Here is a 19437-nt window from a genome sequence, read left to right as displayed (position 1 = left end):
TGTACACACTTTGAAGGTTGAATTAATACTGATCTCGTTTTGTAATGTTCTCCCTCGCACGGTAGGGATTCGATAGCATTGAGCGTCGCTGTTCGTAGTGTTGCCGTAGAAATAGGATTGGGTGCTACCTCACTTCAGTCCTTCTGGGAACAGACGGAACAACAACTGTAGACTTTCTTAGTTCCAAGCAGGGTTACTTCCACTCACTTGCTATAAAAAAATGGGTTTTCGGAATTATGAAATCATGAAATAGTATAATGCTCATTAGTACTTGTAAGTTACAAGAAGAGGTCATGAAGTATATGTTTGACACATAAAATCTGTCAATATTGCTTTCAGTGCGTCACAATCAACGAATTTACGACTCGTGAGCGCTCACTCTGAGTGAACGCTCACGAATCATAAGATCGCTGATTGTGACGCTCTGAAAGCGAAATTGACAGGTTTTATGAGTCAAACACATACTTTACACCCTCTTCTTGCTACTTACTATTACATCATATCATTATAACATCTAATGATTGCATAATTCCGAAAAATATGTTTTTATAGCAAGTGAGTGGAAGCAACCCTGGTTCCAAGTACTCAATTTAAACATTTTGTTGATATTTTTAAATTTCACTCTATTTTAGTAGTGAAAAAGTGACTTTAGTGACTATTTTTAGGGAAATAGTGACTTAAGTGACTTTTAGGTGTAAAAAGTGACTTTTTAGTGACTGGCTTCAAAATAGTGACCAAGTCACTAAAAAGTGACCTGCTACCAGCCCTTTGTGGGAAAAATTAAAGCCAAATTACAGAAAGTGTTTTCTAAAGCTATAGGAAAAATTCAACTCTATGAGTCACTTAATGTGTTCAAAACAATTTATTGATCTTTCGATATGTCGAATGCTACCACTTTTTATGATCAATACATCTTATGATTCAAGCCCTAGAATTTATTGAGTGGCAGAGATTGAGATTACTGGGCCAATTGCTATCTGGATGAATAGGTTATATAATAGGTGAATTGTGAAGAATAAGAGATTTAATTAAAAAAAAAATGTTTCAGAAAAATGAACTTAGTACAAATGGGAATTGATAGTGATATCGGATAAAGAAGATGTGAATTCACTGAAAGATTATTTACTAAAAAGATAGAATCCCAAGATTCTGGGGCTTTGAAATTTGTGTAGGGTCTGAAAATAGAACTTTTCTTCAAAATTTGGGATTAATAACAATCTTCTTGATGCAAGATTTGGAGAAAAAGTAGTTAAAATGTGAGAGTTTAATTTTTTTCAAAGATCACAGATTTGAAAAAAAAAACTAAAATCATATTTATTAAATAGTCGTGCAGTCATAATTGTCAAGGCTCTGATACTTGGAAGTATTTAAGAGTCAAAACAAATTACAGAACAATCGATAGAATCTTGCAGACAAACCCTGGAATTTTCAGTAAAATTTGAAAGTGTTCAAAGTGTTAATTTCAAAAAACTATTGAGGAGGATGCCACATAGTTTTCGAAGGAGAATTTCTGAGTAGAATTCCAGAATTATTCTGACAAGAAGTCCTTGGAAATTGTCAGAAGAATTTGAAGGGATTTCTGTGGAAATTGCAAGTTCTAAATTCAATTTTTTGGTAATTTTTGAAGAATTCCAAGATATTTATGATGAGAATTCAACAAGAAACAGAGTTCTAAGAGTGTTCTGGCGATAATTTCAACCCTAGTGTGAATGATTTATCAAAGAGCTCCAACAAAATTTATTTCAAAAAATTTTCTTATTATTTGGAAGACATTCTTTAAAATACTCCAAGGGGTTTCTAAATAATTCAAAATTTTGAAAGATTTATGATAGAGTTAAAAGAAAATTTTGAAAAGGATTTCAATGAAATCAAAGTCTACGAATAGGTTTAAGGGAATTCTAAGACGGATTCCGAATAATTTCTTAGAAGGGGTTTCAAGAAAATTCCAAAAAGAATTCAATGTTAATTATTACGCAAAGTGTTTTCTGATTAATTTTAAAAGAATTCTATAATAATTCAGATCAGAATTCCAAGTTCATGCTGAAATTTATATCATGAGAATTTTTAATAGAATTAAAACCCGGGAAAACAAATAGTTCATTTTCAGTTTTTACAAATATTTCTTCTTAAGGGGAGGTTTACTTGGATTTTTTCAAAAAAAATGATTTTTTTTGCATGAAATGAAAGCTACAAGTGTGTAGAATATGTGGCCAAAAGGATTTTACGATCCGAAACATATTCAACAGAGATTCAAAAACATTGGTTTAAAATAGAGAAATAATTTGATGTTTGATACGTCTATGATCAATGATGCCAACGCCACCACAAGATCCATCTCAAGGCGATCATTTCGATAAATGAAATAATTTGCGTCCCTTTTGACCTTATGGTCAGGTTTAGGGAGCGTTTCAGTTATAACAGCAAGATGCACGTTATGAACTCTCAAAAAGTAAATTAGCTCGTCTCCATTATCTTTAAGAGATCGAGCGTTCCAATTGAAAATATTTAATGATTTAAAATCCATTACCGAATTTCAAAGTCATGAAAATATTGTTCGCAAATTTTACTCCAGTTTGAATATCATCAAACATGGAGTTAGATTTAAGGGTAAGCAGCATAGGTAGCTCCATTTACTCGCTGAACATTGTTAGCAGCTAGGGGAGTAGGTATAGATGTACCTACGGGTACGAATGTAGAATTCGTTCCTCGCTGACTGTTGTAAACAGCAGAGTAATTTGTACCTGGTCGTTTCCTACCTGTCGCTTAGAACGAGATTGTAGGATCGCTTTACGAAATTTCTTTCTTCACAGGACAGTCGTCCTTTACGTGAGAGGAATCACCACAATTCATGCTTTTAGGTTACATGTACCAATTTTTTGTTCCGTGGCCCCATCCTTGGCACTTACGGCACTGGGTGAGGTTCTGGAAATTTCTTCCAGTCGTTCTGAAGTGTTCCCACTTCACTCGGACATGGAGCATAAGGCTAGCTTTTTTTAAGGCCTTAAGGTTGTTTAGTTCACAAGACTTGAAGTGAACTAAATGAAAATCATTAGAAATTTCGTTGCGCGAATCGCCAGGACGGGATTTTATTTTCATTTTGATTACTTGGACTGGCATAACTCCAAGTAATTTTGCCAGTTCATCTTTAATCTGATCCAAGGAATCCACTGGGCAGTCCTTTCATGACAACCTTGAACACACGTTCAGTTTTGGTTGGCAAACATACTTTTGAACATAAAAACCAATAAATGATCCATAAAATATTGGAAAACGTTCCATTAAAAACATCCAAATGATCCATTAAACTTCGAAGAAAATCCTTAAAAAAGTGATAATGATCCATAAAAAATATCAATATGATCCATATTTAATGTAAAATTTAGCAACACAATTGTAAAAATGTACCGCTAAATTTCTAAGGAATGAGCATTGAAATTGTACGAATTACCCATACACATATTGCTATTGATCCATAATACATTCAGCAGTGAACCTTAAACTAAAGAAAGTGATCCATAAAAAATCATGTTTGCGCACTTAAAAATATAGCCATGTTCGTATTAATGAAAGCAACTTCCTCAGAGCAGTCTCGTTTTGGACAGCTTGAAGCTGAAATAGGTTTTATTAAACTAATATAAAATCAAAACCAATCTTAATGCTTATAATAAAACCTATTTCAGCTTCAAGCTGTCCAAAACGAGACTGCTCTGAGGAAGTTGCTTTCATTAATCCGAACATTTTTGAAGAACAACATCGGATATAACCTCAAAATGTCAGAGGGATCAACACCACCGTTAAGTGAAGAACAGGACAGCGATAGAAACTGTACGCTTTGTGAAGGCCATGACCACGTAGATGATATGGTCCAGTGTGATGTCTGCGATTTCTGGACCCATTATAGTTGTGCTGGTAAGACAACAGCTGTAAAGGAGGTTCCGTAGACGTGCTCTAAGTGCACAAATATGCGGAAAGTGGCAAAAGGAACCAAGAAGTCTGTCCCAAAGAAACCACCTAGCAGAAATAATAGAGCGAGGAGTGATGCCGCAACCGAATCTGGAAAAGGAAGTACCAATGAGGTCAGCCTGGAAGAATCCCTAGACCAGTTGCTGCAGGAGAAAAGCGCAAATAAGAAAGCGCTGGAGGAAGAGAAATTCCTCCATGAAAAGCGATAGGAGGCTGAGCGGGAGATTTTCAAACCGAGAGTTATCTTCCGTCACTCTTTCAACAAAGATTTGGCTAGATTAAGCATTTAGGGATTCAATTATTATTTTAATTTAGCACGCAAACGATGTAGAATGAGCTACTTACTAGTTACTTAGGGTAAATCATGTATATAGCGTTTAGGAACAAATTGTAGGTTACCAGATTTTAGGATCAAATTGTAGTATCTAGATTAAGCAAATATAGGGTTATTAAAATCAATATTTGCACGAATTCCACCTCCAACTAACCTACTTCAGTAGCTACATAGAGGTAACTTTAAGACCAGAAGGTCCCGAAGAAATGTGCTCAACTTTTTGACTAAGCTCTGGTACTATCTTCGGTCCCAAGCTTATCGATGCACCCCTATAAAACACGAGAAAATCCACGAACCCCTCATTTTACCTGTCAAACTTTCATAGCGAATCAAAACAAACATAGTGTAGTACTAGAATTTTGACTAGAATGGGGTACGTTAATCGATTTGCTTGGGACCAATAGGCAAGTCAAGTAGTGAGCCAATTTAAAATCGTTAGTTTCGTATTGATTGTTGGTAGCTAGTTCACTACAAATAACTACAATTTAATTAAACGATAGGTATGTTAATAAATTTAGGCAATTAAAATAATTTAGCTGTAAAACGTTTTTTAGATGGTTTGGAATAGTATCTTCTTTTCCTCTTTTTTTTTCTCGTTCATACTCCGACCTATCTAAGGTTTGGTTCAACGGAACTGTGAGTTCACAGTTCCGTTGAACCAAACCTGACGTCTGTCATTTCTGACAGCGACCGTTACCGTAGCTCTCTGAATCTCCCACAGGGTTGTCACTGGGTTTGGCGGTACAGGGTTATCCCGATATTCCGAACAGCCATGATCCATAAATTAGACGTATATTATTCACGTTTTGAACACTGCATTATTAATTTTGATTCATAAACCATGAAAAATTGCTCCATTACTGCTTAACTACTTAGATTTACTGTCCTGCCGTGTTTTTAGGCAGATGTGCGGAGCGATGGTCAAGCATCTAGAATTAGTTTCCAAAAGAAGCTTCTATAATAATCTTCTAAAGAAAAAATGAAAAATAAATGTGTTCCAATTATAATCTATATCGAGGGGGGCGACACATCCAAATCTCAATTCTAGATGCTCAACAGATCTACCACTAGCGAATCAATCTTCGAAAAATATTCTTTCATTTCTCGCATCTACTTGCATCGCGCCTCATCTTTTTACAGGAAATCTTCAGAATGGTCATCAATCTTCTTTCTATCTACTCAGTCGCTCCCCTCGGTCTATATACATATGTTTTTTAATTTGATCAATAAACCTTGGAAAATTGCTACATTACTGCGTAGCTACTCAGGTTTACTGTTCTGTCCGTGATTTTTTTTTTTTTTTTTGTCAGAAGAGCAGAACGATGGGCGAGCGTCTAGAATATTAAAGCTTCTAAGTTTCTAAATGAAGGTTCCATAGGAAGCTTCTTAAGAATATTATTATAGAATCTTCTTTTGGAAGCTAATTCTAGACGCTTGCCCATCGCTTCGCACATCTACCATAAATACACGGGCAGGACAGTAAATCTAAGTAGATAAGCAGTGGAGCAATTTTTCAAGGTATATGGATCAAAATTTAAAAAAAAAGTGTCCTAAACATGAATAATATACGTCTAATTTATGGATCATGCCTATATTTTTAAGTGTGCAAACTTGATTTTTTATGGATCACTTTCTTTAGTTTAAGGTTCATTGCTGAATGTTTTATGGATCAATTACAATATGTTTATGGGTAATTCGTACAATTCCAATGCTCATTATTTAGAAATTTAGTGGTACATTTTTACAATTGTGTTGCTAAATTTCACATAAAATAATGATAATATTGATATTTTTTATGGATCATCCACACTTTTTTAGGGATTTTCTCCGATGTTTTATGGATCATTTGGATGTTTTTAATGGAACGGTTTTCAATATTTTATGGATCGTTTTATCAATCCTAAAGGTGCAAACTTAGGGCTGCCGTTTTGGTTTCGTAAGTAAAAAATTTGTGCTGCTTCTCAGTAAGATACTTGAGAAGACATTTGAATCCGTCAGCCAATACATGGCATTCACCCCGACGTCCAATTTGTAGTGAAAACTTAACTTTCATGAAGTTCAAAAGTTCCATGCGAAGACTTATCACAATAGGGGGAATCTTTTCCTTCTTGGCATTAAGCCGGGAAAGTTTACTAGATTTTTTCCTGGATGATAGATCATTCTCATCATCCGTGAGCAAATCAAATGGATTGCTCAAATTAATTTCATCAGAAGGGGGATCAAGAGATTGCCCTTTTCTTTTGCGTTTAGGCGCTATGGTGGCAGTAAAACTTCAAATCGACTTATAAGCAGATAACTGTGAGAACCTGAATAATCGAAGAGAAAATCGATATCCAAGCAGGATTACCTCGGGTAGGTTCCAAACAAGGATTGAAGAGGAATAAAAGTCGAACAAGGTAGCAACTTTACAGATATATTGAACACTGAAAAGTGTTGTTTAAATTTCATGTAGCTTTAGGTAGCAGTAACACTTCCTTCAGCCAAAAGCAAATAGATCCGCAAGGCAAGAGAGCCCGATGCGGACTGAGACTTTACACATTGATTTTTAATTAATGTTCCTAACACAAATTTGTTACCAAATCAAGCTGTGATTTGATGTGAGGCGTAAAAAAGTTACTTTAGTGGCTTTTTGGTGAAAAAAAGTGATTTGCTGGTGAATGACTTGAAGATAAAAATTGACCTGCTATCAGCCCTGTCATAAATAAAATCGATCCGCCAAGATCGATCTTTTCCTAAAGATCCCTGCCGTCCGGTTGTTTCAGTGCTTGGTAATGAATTCTGAAATCTGTGAAAAGGAAATCACTATTTTTCGACCACTGAAACGCCCCGTTCTTTTATGCAAAATGATGGATGTGCGTCCACAAAACGCACACATTTTATTTTTCAAAATGCAATATTTATTAGTTTATTGCTAAATTGGTAGCGAAAATTGATTGGAGGGATTTACCGCTAAATATTCTGTATTGAACAACTCGATACCTATCCCATAAGCTGAGAAGCATTTGCAACGAGTAGAGCATACAAACTTATTGATTGATAGCCATTTAGATAAGAAGTAACTGAACGAGTGCCTCTACCTCTACATATGTTTAATATCAAAGATAGATACCTTTGATACCATTAACCAACACCGGAGCGGATCGGAGCACAAGCTTGCCCTAATAAATATGTATGTAAAGGTGACCCATTAGAATCGAATCAACGCTTCTTTACATTGAAACGCGGTTCACGCGACACAATTGGCACTACAATGTGAAACGTGCGGTGCACTGATTTCCAGTAAACACATGATGACATCATAAATTAAAATTACCCGCATTGTATGAGCGTTATCTTCGACTGGAAATCTCCGTTCTACCGTTCCTACGCGCATTCCTTGCCATTTACAGCGGTGCAACTTCCGTTTATGTGACAATTTCCAGTGGAAAAAAAAAACCAGATCCAAAATAAACTTACCTCTCGAAGGCGCATGGAAACGCAAACGCCGGAATATCGGCAATCACCTTGGCATCCTTGAACGACTCCGGGAAGCTGTGCACGATGTATCCCGGATGCTTGCTGTCCCCATTATTTGACGATGGGCTCGCCGAGGCTGGAGAGGACGCCGTCGTCGCCGCAGCCCCAGGAGCAATCTCGCACCAGTACTCAAACAGTCGGGTGACATCCTCCCTGCGTTCGGAAAGGGAGAAAATTCTTGTTAGTTCCAATTTGTGTCACGTTGAGGAAGGCTCCGCAGCCTCCCTCGCCCCTCCCCGACAACCAGTCAGTCAGTCAGTTCAGTAGTATAGAGCCCAGCTCAGCGAAGCAAAATCGATTTCCCTTCCCACCCACACCGACCGTAGACCGTTCGTTTGGGCTTTTCTTCCAGTTTATCACCCGAGAAAAACGGAGGCCAAAAGGAGGCTGTAGCTATATAGCTGAGCGGATATCTCCAGGGCACACCTTATTTTTGCTTCTCCCCATCATACAACTTCTTTTGTAAAGCGAGGGAGGTTTGGGAATTCGTCGAGGCACTGAGAGAAAGCGATCAGAGAGGGTGGTAAATGGTTGGGAGGGGTAGCAAAAACCTATTTAGTAGTGTGTACTACTACCACCTCAACGACCAGTTTCTGTGTATATGAGTACGCTCTCAGCTGGTTTGGTTTTTGCTTCCTTCCCATCTCACGATTCCGCTGTGCTGCTCTACAACAACGCGGGATGCTGGTTCTGGTTTTTTCCATCTGTATGACTCTTTTTTCACATATTCATTCAGCAGCACCAGCGTAGCGCTTTGTGATGTATATGAGCCCATTTTTCTGCGTCGAGCACAACAACAGTAATAGTGACGAAGTACACACATCCCATCAGCAATCGTCCTGTCATTCAACTTGAACGGGCAGTGATGCTAGTTTTTTTTTTGGGGACGAAATATTTTCATTTTTTGCAAATTATGTTTAAAGTATCGTAATATTGTTAGGGCTCTGTTTAAATATTTCAGGATGATGGTATCTGAATCTGGTTCAAAAACTGACAATTTGATTTTATATGAAAACTTTTTAGAAAAATTACGAAGTTTGGTGCTTTGCTATTCAGGCTGTTAGTATGACAACTTTAGTTAGCAACCAGGTTTCGCACCGGTCGTTGCTATCACGATTGTTAATTTATGTTTTAAAATTTCGCACCGGTAGTTGCTAAATCTATCGTCGAACTTCAAGCTAAAACTGATCGCAGAGCTTCGTGATTATCGTGATTATAAGATCCAGAACATCCGTAAAAGTGGTCACTTGGTAAAAATTATTCTAGACCTCCGAGATTTTTTTTAAATCACTTGTTGTGAAGCTAAAGTCTGTTCCTTTTTGAATTTGACCGCTCAAAATTGGTCATTTCTCCAAGGGGAAATAACGTACAAAAACGCTAAAGGTATCATTTTGTAGGATTTTTGTTTAGCTTAAATACAACATAAATTACTCGTCAGCTTTTCGGATGAATTTTCGAACTTTTCGCGGAATACCTCTCATCATGTCTTGTACAGTAGTACCATAGAAGTAACTCTAAGACAAGAAGGTCCCGAAGAAACGTGATCAACTTTTTGGCTCAGCTCTGGTACTCTCTTCGGTCCCAAGCTAATCGATTCACCCCTCGAAACATAGGAAAATCCACGAACCCCTCATTTTATCTGTCAAACTTTCATAGCGAATCAAAACAAACATAGTGTAGTACTAGAATTTCGACTAGAATGGAATACGTTAATAGATTTGCTTGGGACCAATAGGCTAGTCAAGTAGTGAGCCAATTTTAAATCGTTAGTTTCCAACTAGTACTCTCAACCTCATCTACCATCCTTTTCCACCACTTTTCCAAATCAGATGGTGTTTTGATTGTTTTGCCACATTTCTTCAATTTGCGCTTGATAATTGCCCAACATTTTTCAAAGGGACGAAAATCTGGACAATTTGATGGATTGATCTTTTTTCAATAAAATCGATATTAGTCTGCTTATACCATTCTATGACATCGCGGCTGTAATGGCAGCTGGCCAGATCTTTACGGGACCTTCGTGTGATTGAATGGACGGCAAAATTGTGTTCTCCTTGTAAAGCATTCATAGTAGCTCCAGTGATAAAAACCTTTGTTTTCTTTTCGCAACTGCAGATGCCCTGCCAAATCATCAACTTGCAAGCGAATTTATCTGCAAAGACAAATTTGAATTTATCCGGAGCATCCCTCTTTCGTTTAGCAAAGTAAAGTTTTTGATCCAGGATTTGGCCAAAGTCCATTTTTACGTAAGTTTCATCGTCCATCAAAATACATCCGTTATACTTGGTCAGAGCTTGCTCGTACAGCTTCCTTGCACGGTTTTTGGCAACCAGGTTTTGTTTCAGCGCCCTGTTGGGATGTTTGCTGGCATGGTACGACCGGAAACCTTCTCGCATACATATTCGCCGAACTGTACTGTGTGCCCCACTGAACCTTTTCGCCAAATCACGACCGGAGATCCCAGCATTCTTTTGGACTGCCTTTATGACCTTCGCTCGTAGTTTTCGGTTCAACGTTAGTGTTCCCCGGTAACGTTTAAGCACGGTATTTACAGTCGATTTTCGGAAATTTGAGACTTTGCAATAATTCCTCCTGACCACGTTGGATTTTGCACGTGAATGTGCAGATTTTTTTCACGTCTGACATGCTCCATCTTCGATAACTTTTGAACAAGTATATGAATCTTGATGAAATTTTCACTACTAAATGAACAATTCATCCGGATCAATACGCTGTCAATAGTTTTTTGCTTCGACATCTACAGGCGCTGCAGTAATTAAAAAGAAGCGGCCAAATACTAACTGGAACAGACTTTATATGAATGAATTTGGATTTGAGACCAGCATGTGCACTCTGATGGCCACGGAACGGTCGTCCGAAAGATCTGGAATATCCTTAAAAGTGGTCAATTCGTTAAAAAGATTCTAGAGCTCCACTGTTTTTCTTTTAATGCACTCGTTGTGATGCTGCAGTTTGGATCTAGAACTAGCATGCGCATTTTGCTGGCCTCCGGAATATTAAGAATATCCCATTCGTTGAACTTATCGAAACTCATTGTCGATCCGTTTTCACCATAATGGATTGTGCGTCACCTATCGATGAGATTGTTGTTCTGGGCGACTTTAATCTTTCTGGTGTTTCGTGGAAACCTTCCCACAGTGGCTTTCTCTTTCCGGACCCCGCATGTTCTGCTTTCCATTCTGGATCAGTTAGCCTTCTCGACAGCTATAGCCTAGCGACGTTATCTCAAATCAATTCCGTGGTTAACGAGAAAAATCGTAGCTTAGACCTTTGTTTCGTAAGCGCTCAGGATACGGCTCCTTCTCCACTCGTAAAGGAAGTTCCTCATCATCCTCCTGTGATTATTACTGATGACGACAATCACATTCGGGATTTCGAAGACATGTCCACTACGGTGTCTTACAATTTCCGGAAAGTCGATCATCGTAGCATTACCGATGTGCTGTCAAGCACTCATTGGCAAAACACACTCGATTCTGATAACGTCCAAACCACTGCTTAAACTTGTCTTTTTTTCACATGTCTTGGCTTATGTCATTGACAGACTAGAGCGTTCACCAGATTGCGTCGCACCTCCCGAACGAATTGAAGAAGCTGAATTCGATCAAGAGAAAATTCACTAAATATCGCACATGTCGCTGAAACGTCACTACGTTAAGCTCAATTATTATTAGTTCAAGCGAGTCAGCCGTCGATGCTGATTTCCTTTATCTGCGAAGGATTCAAAGGAAATTCAATTGTCGCACCCGAAGTCTTTCTGGAAGAACGTGAAGGAGCAGCGCAGAGAGTTTCGGTCTACCATCATCCATGATATTGAACGGCGAAGTCGCTTCCACTCCACAGGAGGTCTGCCACTTGTTCTCCAACAAGTTTGCAAGTGTCTTCTCTAGCGAGAGCTTATCCAACGAATACGTGACCCTAGCAGCAACAACGTTCCACTCTCTGGTCAAGCTCTGGCCGCACTTAAACTAAAGCCTTCATTCAACCCTGGACCGGATGGTGTTCCTTCAGTCTTTCTGAAGAAGCATATCGCTAACTTACTGTCACCGTTACAATATCTGTTCCGATTGTCTATTTCTTGTGGCATTTTTCCATCAAACTGGAAATTTGCGCATATACACTTAATCTAGCTCGGTAAAATCTCCAACAGCCGATTACCTCGGCATTTATTTTTGCTGATACATCTGCAAAATATCTGTTTGTTAGCTGATATCTCAGCAAAATGATATTTGTTAGCTGAGTCTCGACAATTGTTTTACTGAACCTCAGCAAAATAAATTGCAGAACTACTCGGCTGTTGGAATCTCGGCGAAAAAATTTAAGTGTGTATGTTCCCTGTATAAAAAAGGGTATTCAACGTGAGACGTGGATAATTATTATCGTGGAATTACATCGTTGTGTGCAATTTTGAAGTTATTCGAGTTAGTCATCTTAAAGCCTCTGCTCCCCCATCTGCAGTATCTAATCGAAAATCAACATGGCTTCTCTTCCGGTCCATCTACTGTGTCTGACATAAGTATGGTTGAAAGGTCACAAACAAACGTCATCTACACTGACGTGTCTGCTGCCTTCGATGAGATACATCACGCCAGCGCGATCGTCAAATTGGATAGACTCGGGGTTAGCGGAAATCTCTTGAGATGGTTTCGCTCATGTCTCGCCGATTGTCAGTTGGTGGTAACCTATGGTGACTGCCAGTCCGATTACGTCAGGAATACCATCTGGTATAGTTGATCTTCTTACTTTACTTTAATGACGTGAATTTAGTTATCGAAGATCCATGATTATCGTATGTAGACGATCTCAAAATCTACTCACGGATCTGCTCAATCAGGGTTTGTCAATTTGTTCAACGTCAGTTTGACGCATTTGTCAGTCATTTGAACCGAATGACGGTGAATCCTACGAAGTGTTCAGTGTGGTTCAGTCATCACCTTTACTCGAAAGAAAGAACCAGTTGTTTTCCACTATACTCTCCGGAACATCATTATTGAACGTGTGAGGCATGTAAAAGATCTAGGTGTGATGCTGGACTTTCAACTTACCTACAAGCAGTGTTGGCAAAATCAAAAATCAATTGATATTTTTCCGCTCTCATGCGCTCGCAATATCACGCGTGATATTGGAACAAAATATTATGCTTGATATTGATTTTACAAGCTCCTTTGATATTGCGAGACTATTCACAACGTGCAAAAATCAAGCTGAGAGTTGACTCGACACATAAATGATTCCTTTGCACATCGTTTTCTTAGAAAGAGATAGCATAGTTTGCTATCTCTTTTTAATCTTCACCGATGGCAGACGCGAAGGGACTGCTGCAAGCCGTTATGGAAGTTTCGGCTGCATTCGGGTGTAAAGCAAAAATCATGAAACTCAATCTCACCACAGTTTGGTGAGATTTGCAGTTGGGTAGTTTTGTTAGCTTGATATTCCGAGCTGCGATATCACAGCTTGCAAAATCAACCGCAGTTGTTTGCTTGTTGATTTTTGTCTACGAAAATCAAGCGTGATCTTGGGCGTTGGTGAGATTTGATTTTTTGATATTTTCCCAACACTGGCTACAAGCATCACATCTCGTACGTCGTAGACAAGTGGTCAAGGAAATTGGGCTTTATCTTCTGCTTTATCTGTGGGAACGGGTTCAGTTATTTATGCAGACCTATTCGCAGCATTCGACAAGTTGAACCATGCTATTGCGATTGCTAAACTCGGCCGGCTTGGTGTATGCGGTAATCTTCTTCTCTTCGATCATATCTTACCGGTCGCCAACTAAAGGTTGCCATAGGAGATTGCAGATCAGCTAGCTTCTTCGCCACATCAGGTATACCTCAGGAAAGCCACATGGGACCGTTGATTTTTATACTGTACTTCAACGACGTGCATCTGGTCATCGAAGCTCATCGGTTATCATATGCAGATGACCTCAAAATCTTCCTACGAATCTGCTCAATTGCTGACTGTAACTTTCTTCAACGTCAGCTCAATGTATTCGCTAGTTGGTGCAGTTTAAACAGAAGGGTAGTGAACCCAACCAAATGCTCCGCTATTACGTTCTCACGAAAACAACAACCGATAATATTTAGCTAACGATGTAATTCCTCGATAGTTATCAACAGCTCGTTTCCTTCCTTTTTTTGGACGGGAAACATGTGCGCAAATTTCCAGCAAGATGGAAATATGCCACTGGAAAGAGACATTCGGAACAGGCGAAGAAGCGGAATTAACAAGCTAGCAATATGTATCTTCAAAAATACAGATGGCACTCCATCAGGTCCAGGATTGAAGGATGACTTGAGCAGAGTCGCGGCCTTTAAAATCATTTCTGCATTAACATAAATTGCACCCAGCGTTTGATCATTTACTGGAATGCTCCTGGCAGCCAGGTTAATATGGTCGTCAGTTAGTATCTCATTAGTGAATACACTGGCAAACTTTTCGGAAAAAGGTGGCATATATCCTGAACGGTGGCAGCAACTTCTCCGTTGAATTCCATAGACGATGGGAGGCCGGATTCCCTGCGTTGCTCGTTCACGTAGTTCCAAAAGGATTTCGGGTGTAGCTTAAGTTTGCGCTGGATGCCTCGTTGGAAACTTGAAAAGCATTCACGACTGACTCGCTGGTACATGTGATTCAGCCTCACATAATGTAGTCAGAGGAAGCGTGCGATACTTCGTAAATCTTCTCAATGCTGCTCTCTTGATTGACTTCAACCTACTTAGCTCTCTCGTCTGCCAGGGAGGGTGAGACACTTTATGGTGAGTTCTTTTCGGGTAGTGTCTGTCAATGACATATCATATATGCCAAGACATGTAAAAAGGTTTGCGCTGCAGCCTCAACGTCATCTGGATCAAGGCTGTTCTCCCATACCATGCTAGACAATACATCTATGATGCTACGGTGGTCAGCTTTACGGAAGTCATAAGAAACCGTAGCAGGATAGTCGTCGAAATCACGCACGAGTTTGTCCTTAAAAGTGACAATTAGAGGAGGGTGATGTGGAACTAGCTTAGTTAGTGCACAAGGAGCCGAGGAAATTGATGGAGCCCTGTCCTGTGTGCTCACGAAGCAGAGGTCCAAACTACGACCATTTTCGTTAACTACATGGTTAATTTGAGAAAGCGTCGCTGCGCTGTAGTTGTCAAGAAGGTTAATAGCTCCTGCGTGAAATGTAGAGCTATCAGGATCTTGGTACAGGAATCCGCTATGAGATGGACTCCACGAAACGTCTGGCAGATTGAAGTCACCAAAAATGAATATCTCATCAACTGTCAAAAATCATAGTCGCGGACTCGATCAAGTTGAATGTACAGAGCGCATAGAAATAGTGTGCGATCACCCAGATTGATGGCTGTCCAAACCTGCTCCACATAGTTCCATGAATCGTTCTCGATGGCCTTTGCCTCCAACCCGCTACGGACAGCTACAAGGACACCTCCACTAGTAGATTTACGGCTGTTGTTAGGATTCCGATCGCAACGAAAGACCTCGTAATCGGGACCGAAGACTTGACTTGAAACGTGGCTCGATTACGTTTCGCACAGGACAATTATATCGTAGCAACGGTCCGATACAGCTAAGCGGTACTCTTCAACATCAGAATTCATTCCACCGGCGTTTTGGTAGAAGATCACGACGTCCTGCTTGCGGCAAGGAATCGAACGACTGCTCTCCCTGAAAATCACAGATACATCAGGCAATAACTGACCATCATCAAGTCTCATTGGATACTCGCCATAGTGAGTGGGTTGGAATACCCCCTCTCTACATCCGACAGCAGGTCCGGAACCACTATGATGAACGAAGGCTGCTGATGGCAGGACTGAGACGGAGGGATTGGGGGTTTCCATAGGGCTTTCTACGGCGCGTTCTGGGTTTCCAGGATTGGCAGTTACAGAGGCATCATCACAATGACTAACATAGTCAGAATTGCTGAAAATTTGATCGGTATCAGGCAAGGTTGCAAAGACTCATTTCAGCTAAAATAATGTTTTTCGGAATAATAAAACCAAAAGATGGTATGATGGCATGTTTTACTTGTAACTTTCAAGAAGAGGTTACAAAGTATGCGTTGGAAACATAAAACCTGTAAATTTTGCTTTCTATGAGTCACAATCAGCGATTTGCTGATCGCTGAGTGAGTGAGTGAGTGAGTGAGTGAGTTTGTGAAAAATCGCTGATGAAGTGAAATAAACAGGTTTAATATGTCAATCACATTCTTTGCAACCTCTTCTTGTATCCTACCAATTCAAAATTTGATCATGGCATCTAATTATTTCATAATTTAGAAAAACATTGTTTTAGCTGAAATGAGTCTTTGCAACCTTGGTATCAGGCAGTGAATAGTCAATATATTGATTGTACTTGCTTGTAGAGGCAAGGTGGTAGACTCATGATTCATTCAATCAACACATTGCATATCAAGAACAACATGTGAAAAGGGCATACAAGCTTTTTGTAAACAAACCTTCTTATGCCCTTTTCTCGCCACCCATATGACATTAACGCAAACCATCAACGTCACTGGATAGGGGAAGCTTTTCCCTTCCTGATGATGTTATTAGTTTGCGTGGGTGACCCTCGGTTGGCGAGAAGTGGGCCAACAAAGGTTTGTTTACAAAAAGCTTGTATGCCCTTTTCACATGTGGGTCTTGATATGTTGTCGATAAGGCGTCAAATACTTTAGGCTTCATTTTTAGGATAGCTAAAAATTTCACCGATATCTACTGTCTAAAATCTCTCTATTGTTCGCTTGTCCGATTAACGCTTGCGGTTTGGAACCCAAACTACAACAACGGTGCAGAGAGAATTGAATCTGTTCAACGTCGCTTTCTTCGTTTTGCGTTGCGTAGATTGCTTTGGAATGATCCGTTTAGATTACCCAGTTACGAAAGCCAGTGTCAAATTATCGACCTTGAACTTTTCCGGACTAGAAGAGACACAAGCAGAGCCCTAACCGTGGCCGATATCCTGCAAAGAAGGACAGATTGCGAGGCTATCCTGAGGCAAATTGACCTGAATGTTCAACCCCGACCACTTCGTAACAACCTTATCCTAAGACTGCCTCTACGTCGCATAATTTGTCGTCGAAAGTTATCTTCTGTTTTTCGCAGCAAGTATTTAACCAAGTTTCATCAGTATTCGATTTTCACCATCCACGACAAACACTCGGAGACGTTTTTTTTTTAAATTCTTCAGTAGAATTGTAAATCGTCAATGATCATGTTTTAATGTTTTGTAGTTTTAACTTATGACTTTAATTTTAACTTTAAGTTAAACCATCATTATATGATTTGTTGATGCTGACAAATAAATAAATAAATCTAGATAGAGCTGGAATTAGGGCGTAAAGGCTTTTGTAAACAATGACTGATTTCGATGATTTCTAAAAAAAGTTAAGGCTCGCCAACGCAAATCAACAACACCATCGGGTAGAGGAAGACTTCCCCTCTCCGACGGTTATGTTGGATTGCGTGGGCGTGCCTTGAGTTCCTAGAAATCGTCGATAGACATCATTGTTTATAAATCTGTTACGCCTTAATTCCAGCTCTATCTAGAAATAAAAAGGAACACAGCACCAGAAAAAATACTGCTTATGATCGCATATTGAGGAGCAGTTAAAAGCTGCGTATGTTAACACTTTCACAAAATTGTTAATTTAAAGCGGAAGAATGCATCGTTTATTAGGGAAAACGTTTTAAAAGTACTATTAAATAAAACAGTTAACAAATTGTCTTGCAACAATATCATAGAAAGGAATTGATGAGACACGAAAATTGAACGCTGTAGTGATCAACTTCACCCCGTTTTACGCTACTCAACAACTGTGCCAAATTTGAACGAATTCAATTGCGTTCTGGGGAGAAGCCCATTGAACTTTAATGTATGAATCACAAAAAATATGTTTTTAAATAACGATATTCTACCAGAGACACCGAGGCGTTTATATAAGCTTGAGGTATGCGCGAACCACTTTGCCTAACGTAAAAGGTAAATAACAGAAGTCGAATCTATAAGAAAAATGTCATCAAGATACCCTTATACCCCGGACAGACTGTGGCTTATATCATGTAATATAGGCTGGCTTGCAATGAGCACTCATATATAGGATTTCCAGTGAAAACTAGATGTATGAGTGCTCATTGCAAGCCAGCCTATATTACATGATATAAGCCATAGTCTGTCCGGGGTATTACACCATATAAATCCTCAGTCTGAACATAGCATTATGAAATCATATAATATTAGTCGAATAATTCCATCAAACTGGCATCACTGCCACCGTAGTACACTGCTCAAGGTCTTTCGCTTTCAGTCAGTCGTTCTGCTGCTTTTGCTGATTGTGTCGTTCGCGTTTCACACCCCCTAATCCTCTCTCTCTTCTCTCACCCGTAAACATCATTCATCATCATCATTTTTTTTTAATTACACTCTCCCTGGAATATCCACCAACTAGTGGAGGCTGCTGGATGCCATTCTTTTTTTATCAGCGCTTCCTTCAATATCCATGAAGTACAAGCACCCAGCCTAGCCAATACAACGTCTACAGTAGTAGTTTGTTTGCTTGGTGTCCTAAATATATTGGATAATGGACCAAAACACTCACTTTATTCGGGAGTTCATGACACTTCCTCCGATAACTGGCTCTGTTGATGATTATTAATATTTTCTTCCGTGGGAGGACACGATGCGAACAAAAAAAATGGGGCGTAAACCACTGCGCCTTCGCGTAATTTGTAATCTCCTTTCTCTGCTATCCGGGACAAGGGTCGCACTATTTTCGGGATGATTTTCCACCACTTAAAGCTTCTTGCCTTTTGTTTTACATCAGAACCCCTCCTTTATTGGCATTTTTCTCTTTTCGTGATTCTTTGATCACCACTCACAAAAACTGGTGGAATCGGAATGGTAAGGACCAGATCACTTTTCTTCAGATTCACGACCGATTCCAGGATCTTTTCTGCACGAGCTTCGAAAATAGACACACAAACACAGAACCTGAGACGCACAACAAAATCCGCGACGACGGATCGCTAGAGAACTTCCATCTTTTTTCTCGTTCAATCCCCAAACGCGAAAATAGCACGACGACCGACGAGTACGGAGTGCAGTAGTGCGAAAAATTTGTCTACACACACAACACCAGCAACAGCAGCAGAAAACTCCTCAGAAGTACCGATTTACTACAAACTCGTCGTCGACTTTACTATACAAAAACGAGCTGCGTTCCGTCGCGAATCGAAGAACTGAATGAGAGTGATGAACACGAGACGAACTGCTGCGGGTAGTGGGCAGGAACGAATGTGAGACAAAATAATGTCAACGCGGGATGACAAGAGAAGATAAAATGATTGACGAACAGTCAGCACAAAACGAAATTAGTGAAAATATGACGTTTTGTGAAGCGAGAGTCCGGGAGCTGATGGGCAGTTAATAATGCCGTACTAGAATGGGAGCTCGCGATGCCATCTGGTTGTGAGAGATGCGTTGAGTAGCGGTAGTGTCTGGATGTGAGCTTCCGAATCAATTTTGAAAAGTCTGTTAAACTATTTTTTTTCTTGGACTGAAGCAAAACTTCAGGTAATCGCCATAGGCTCTGTTCA

General features: G+C 39.6%; 1 protein-coding gene across 4 annotated transcripts in view; it reads right to left on the bottom strand.

Annotated features, from left to right (window-relative positions):
• The window catches only part of LOC135703522 (DENN domain-containing protein 1C), a 79684-nt gene extending 60584 nt beyond the window's left edge, over positions 1-19100 (bottom strand). For 3 of the 4 annotated variants that reach the window (XR_010517746.1, XM_065224758.1, XM_065224759.1), the window contains exons 1-2: positions 18441-19100; positions 7754-7966 (exon numbers count right to left, since the gene is read on the bottom strand). Coding sequence is in view for 3 of the 4 variants with exons in the window: in XM_065224758.1 (XP_065080830.1) it covers positions 7754-7966; positions 18441-18457 (230 nt within the window). In the remaining variant the exon portion in view is untranslated. The remainder of the gene's footprint in view (positions 1-7753; positions 7967-18440) is intronic. The other variant, XM_065224760.1, reaches the window with a different exon arrangement.
• Between the last annotated feature and the right edge of the window lie 337 nt (positions 19101-19437).

Source organism: Ochlerotatus camptorhynchus, unplaced genomic scaffold (assembly GCF_037179485.1).
Source record: "Ochlerotatus camptorhynchus isolate MF236.1 unplaced genomic scaffold, CSIRO-AGI_Acam_v1.1 ptg000215l, whole genome shotgun sequence".
Classification (NCBI taxonomy): Eukaryota; Metazoa; Arthropoda; class Insecta; order Diptera; family Culicidae; genus Ochlerotatus; species Ochlerotatus camptorhynchus.
The sequence above is the reverse complement of the archived record's forward strand: the minus strand, read 5'-3'. Positions and strand labels throughout refer to the sequence as shown.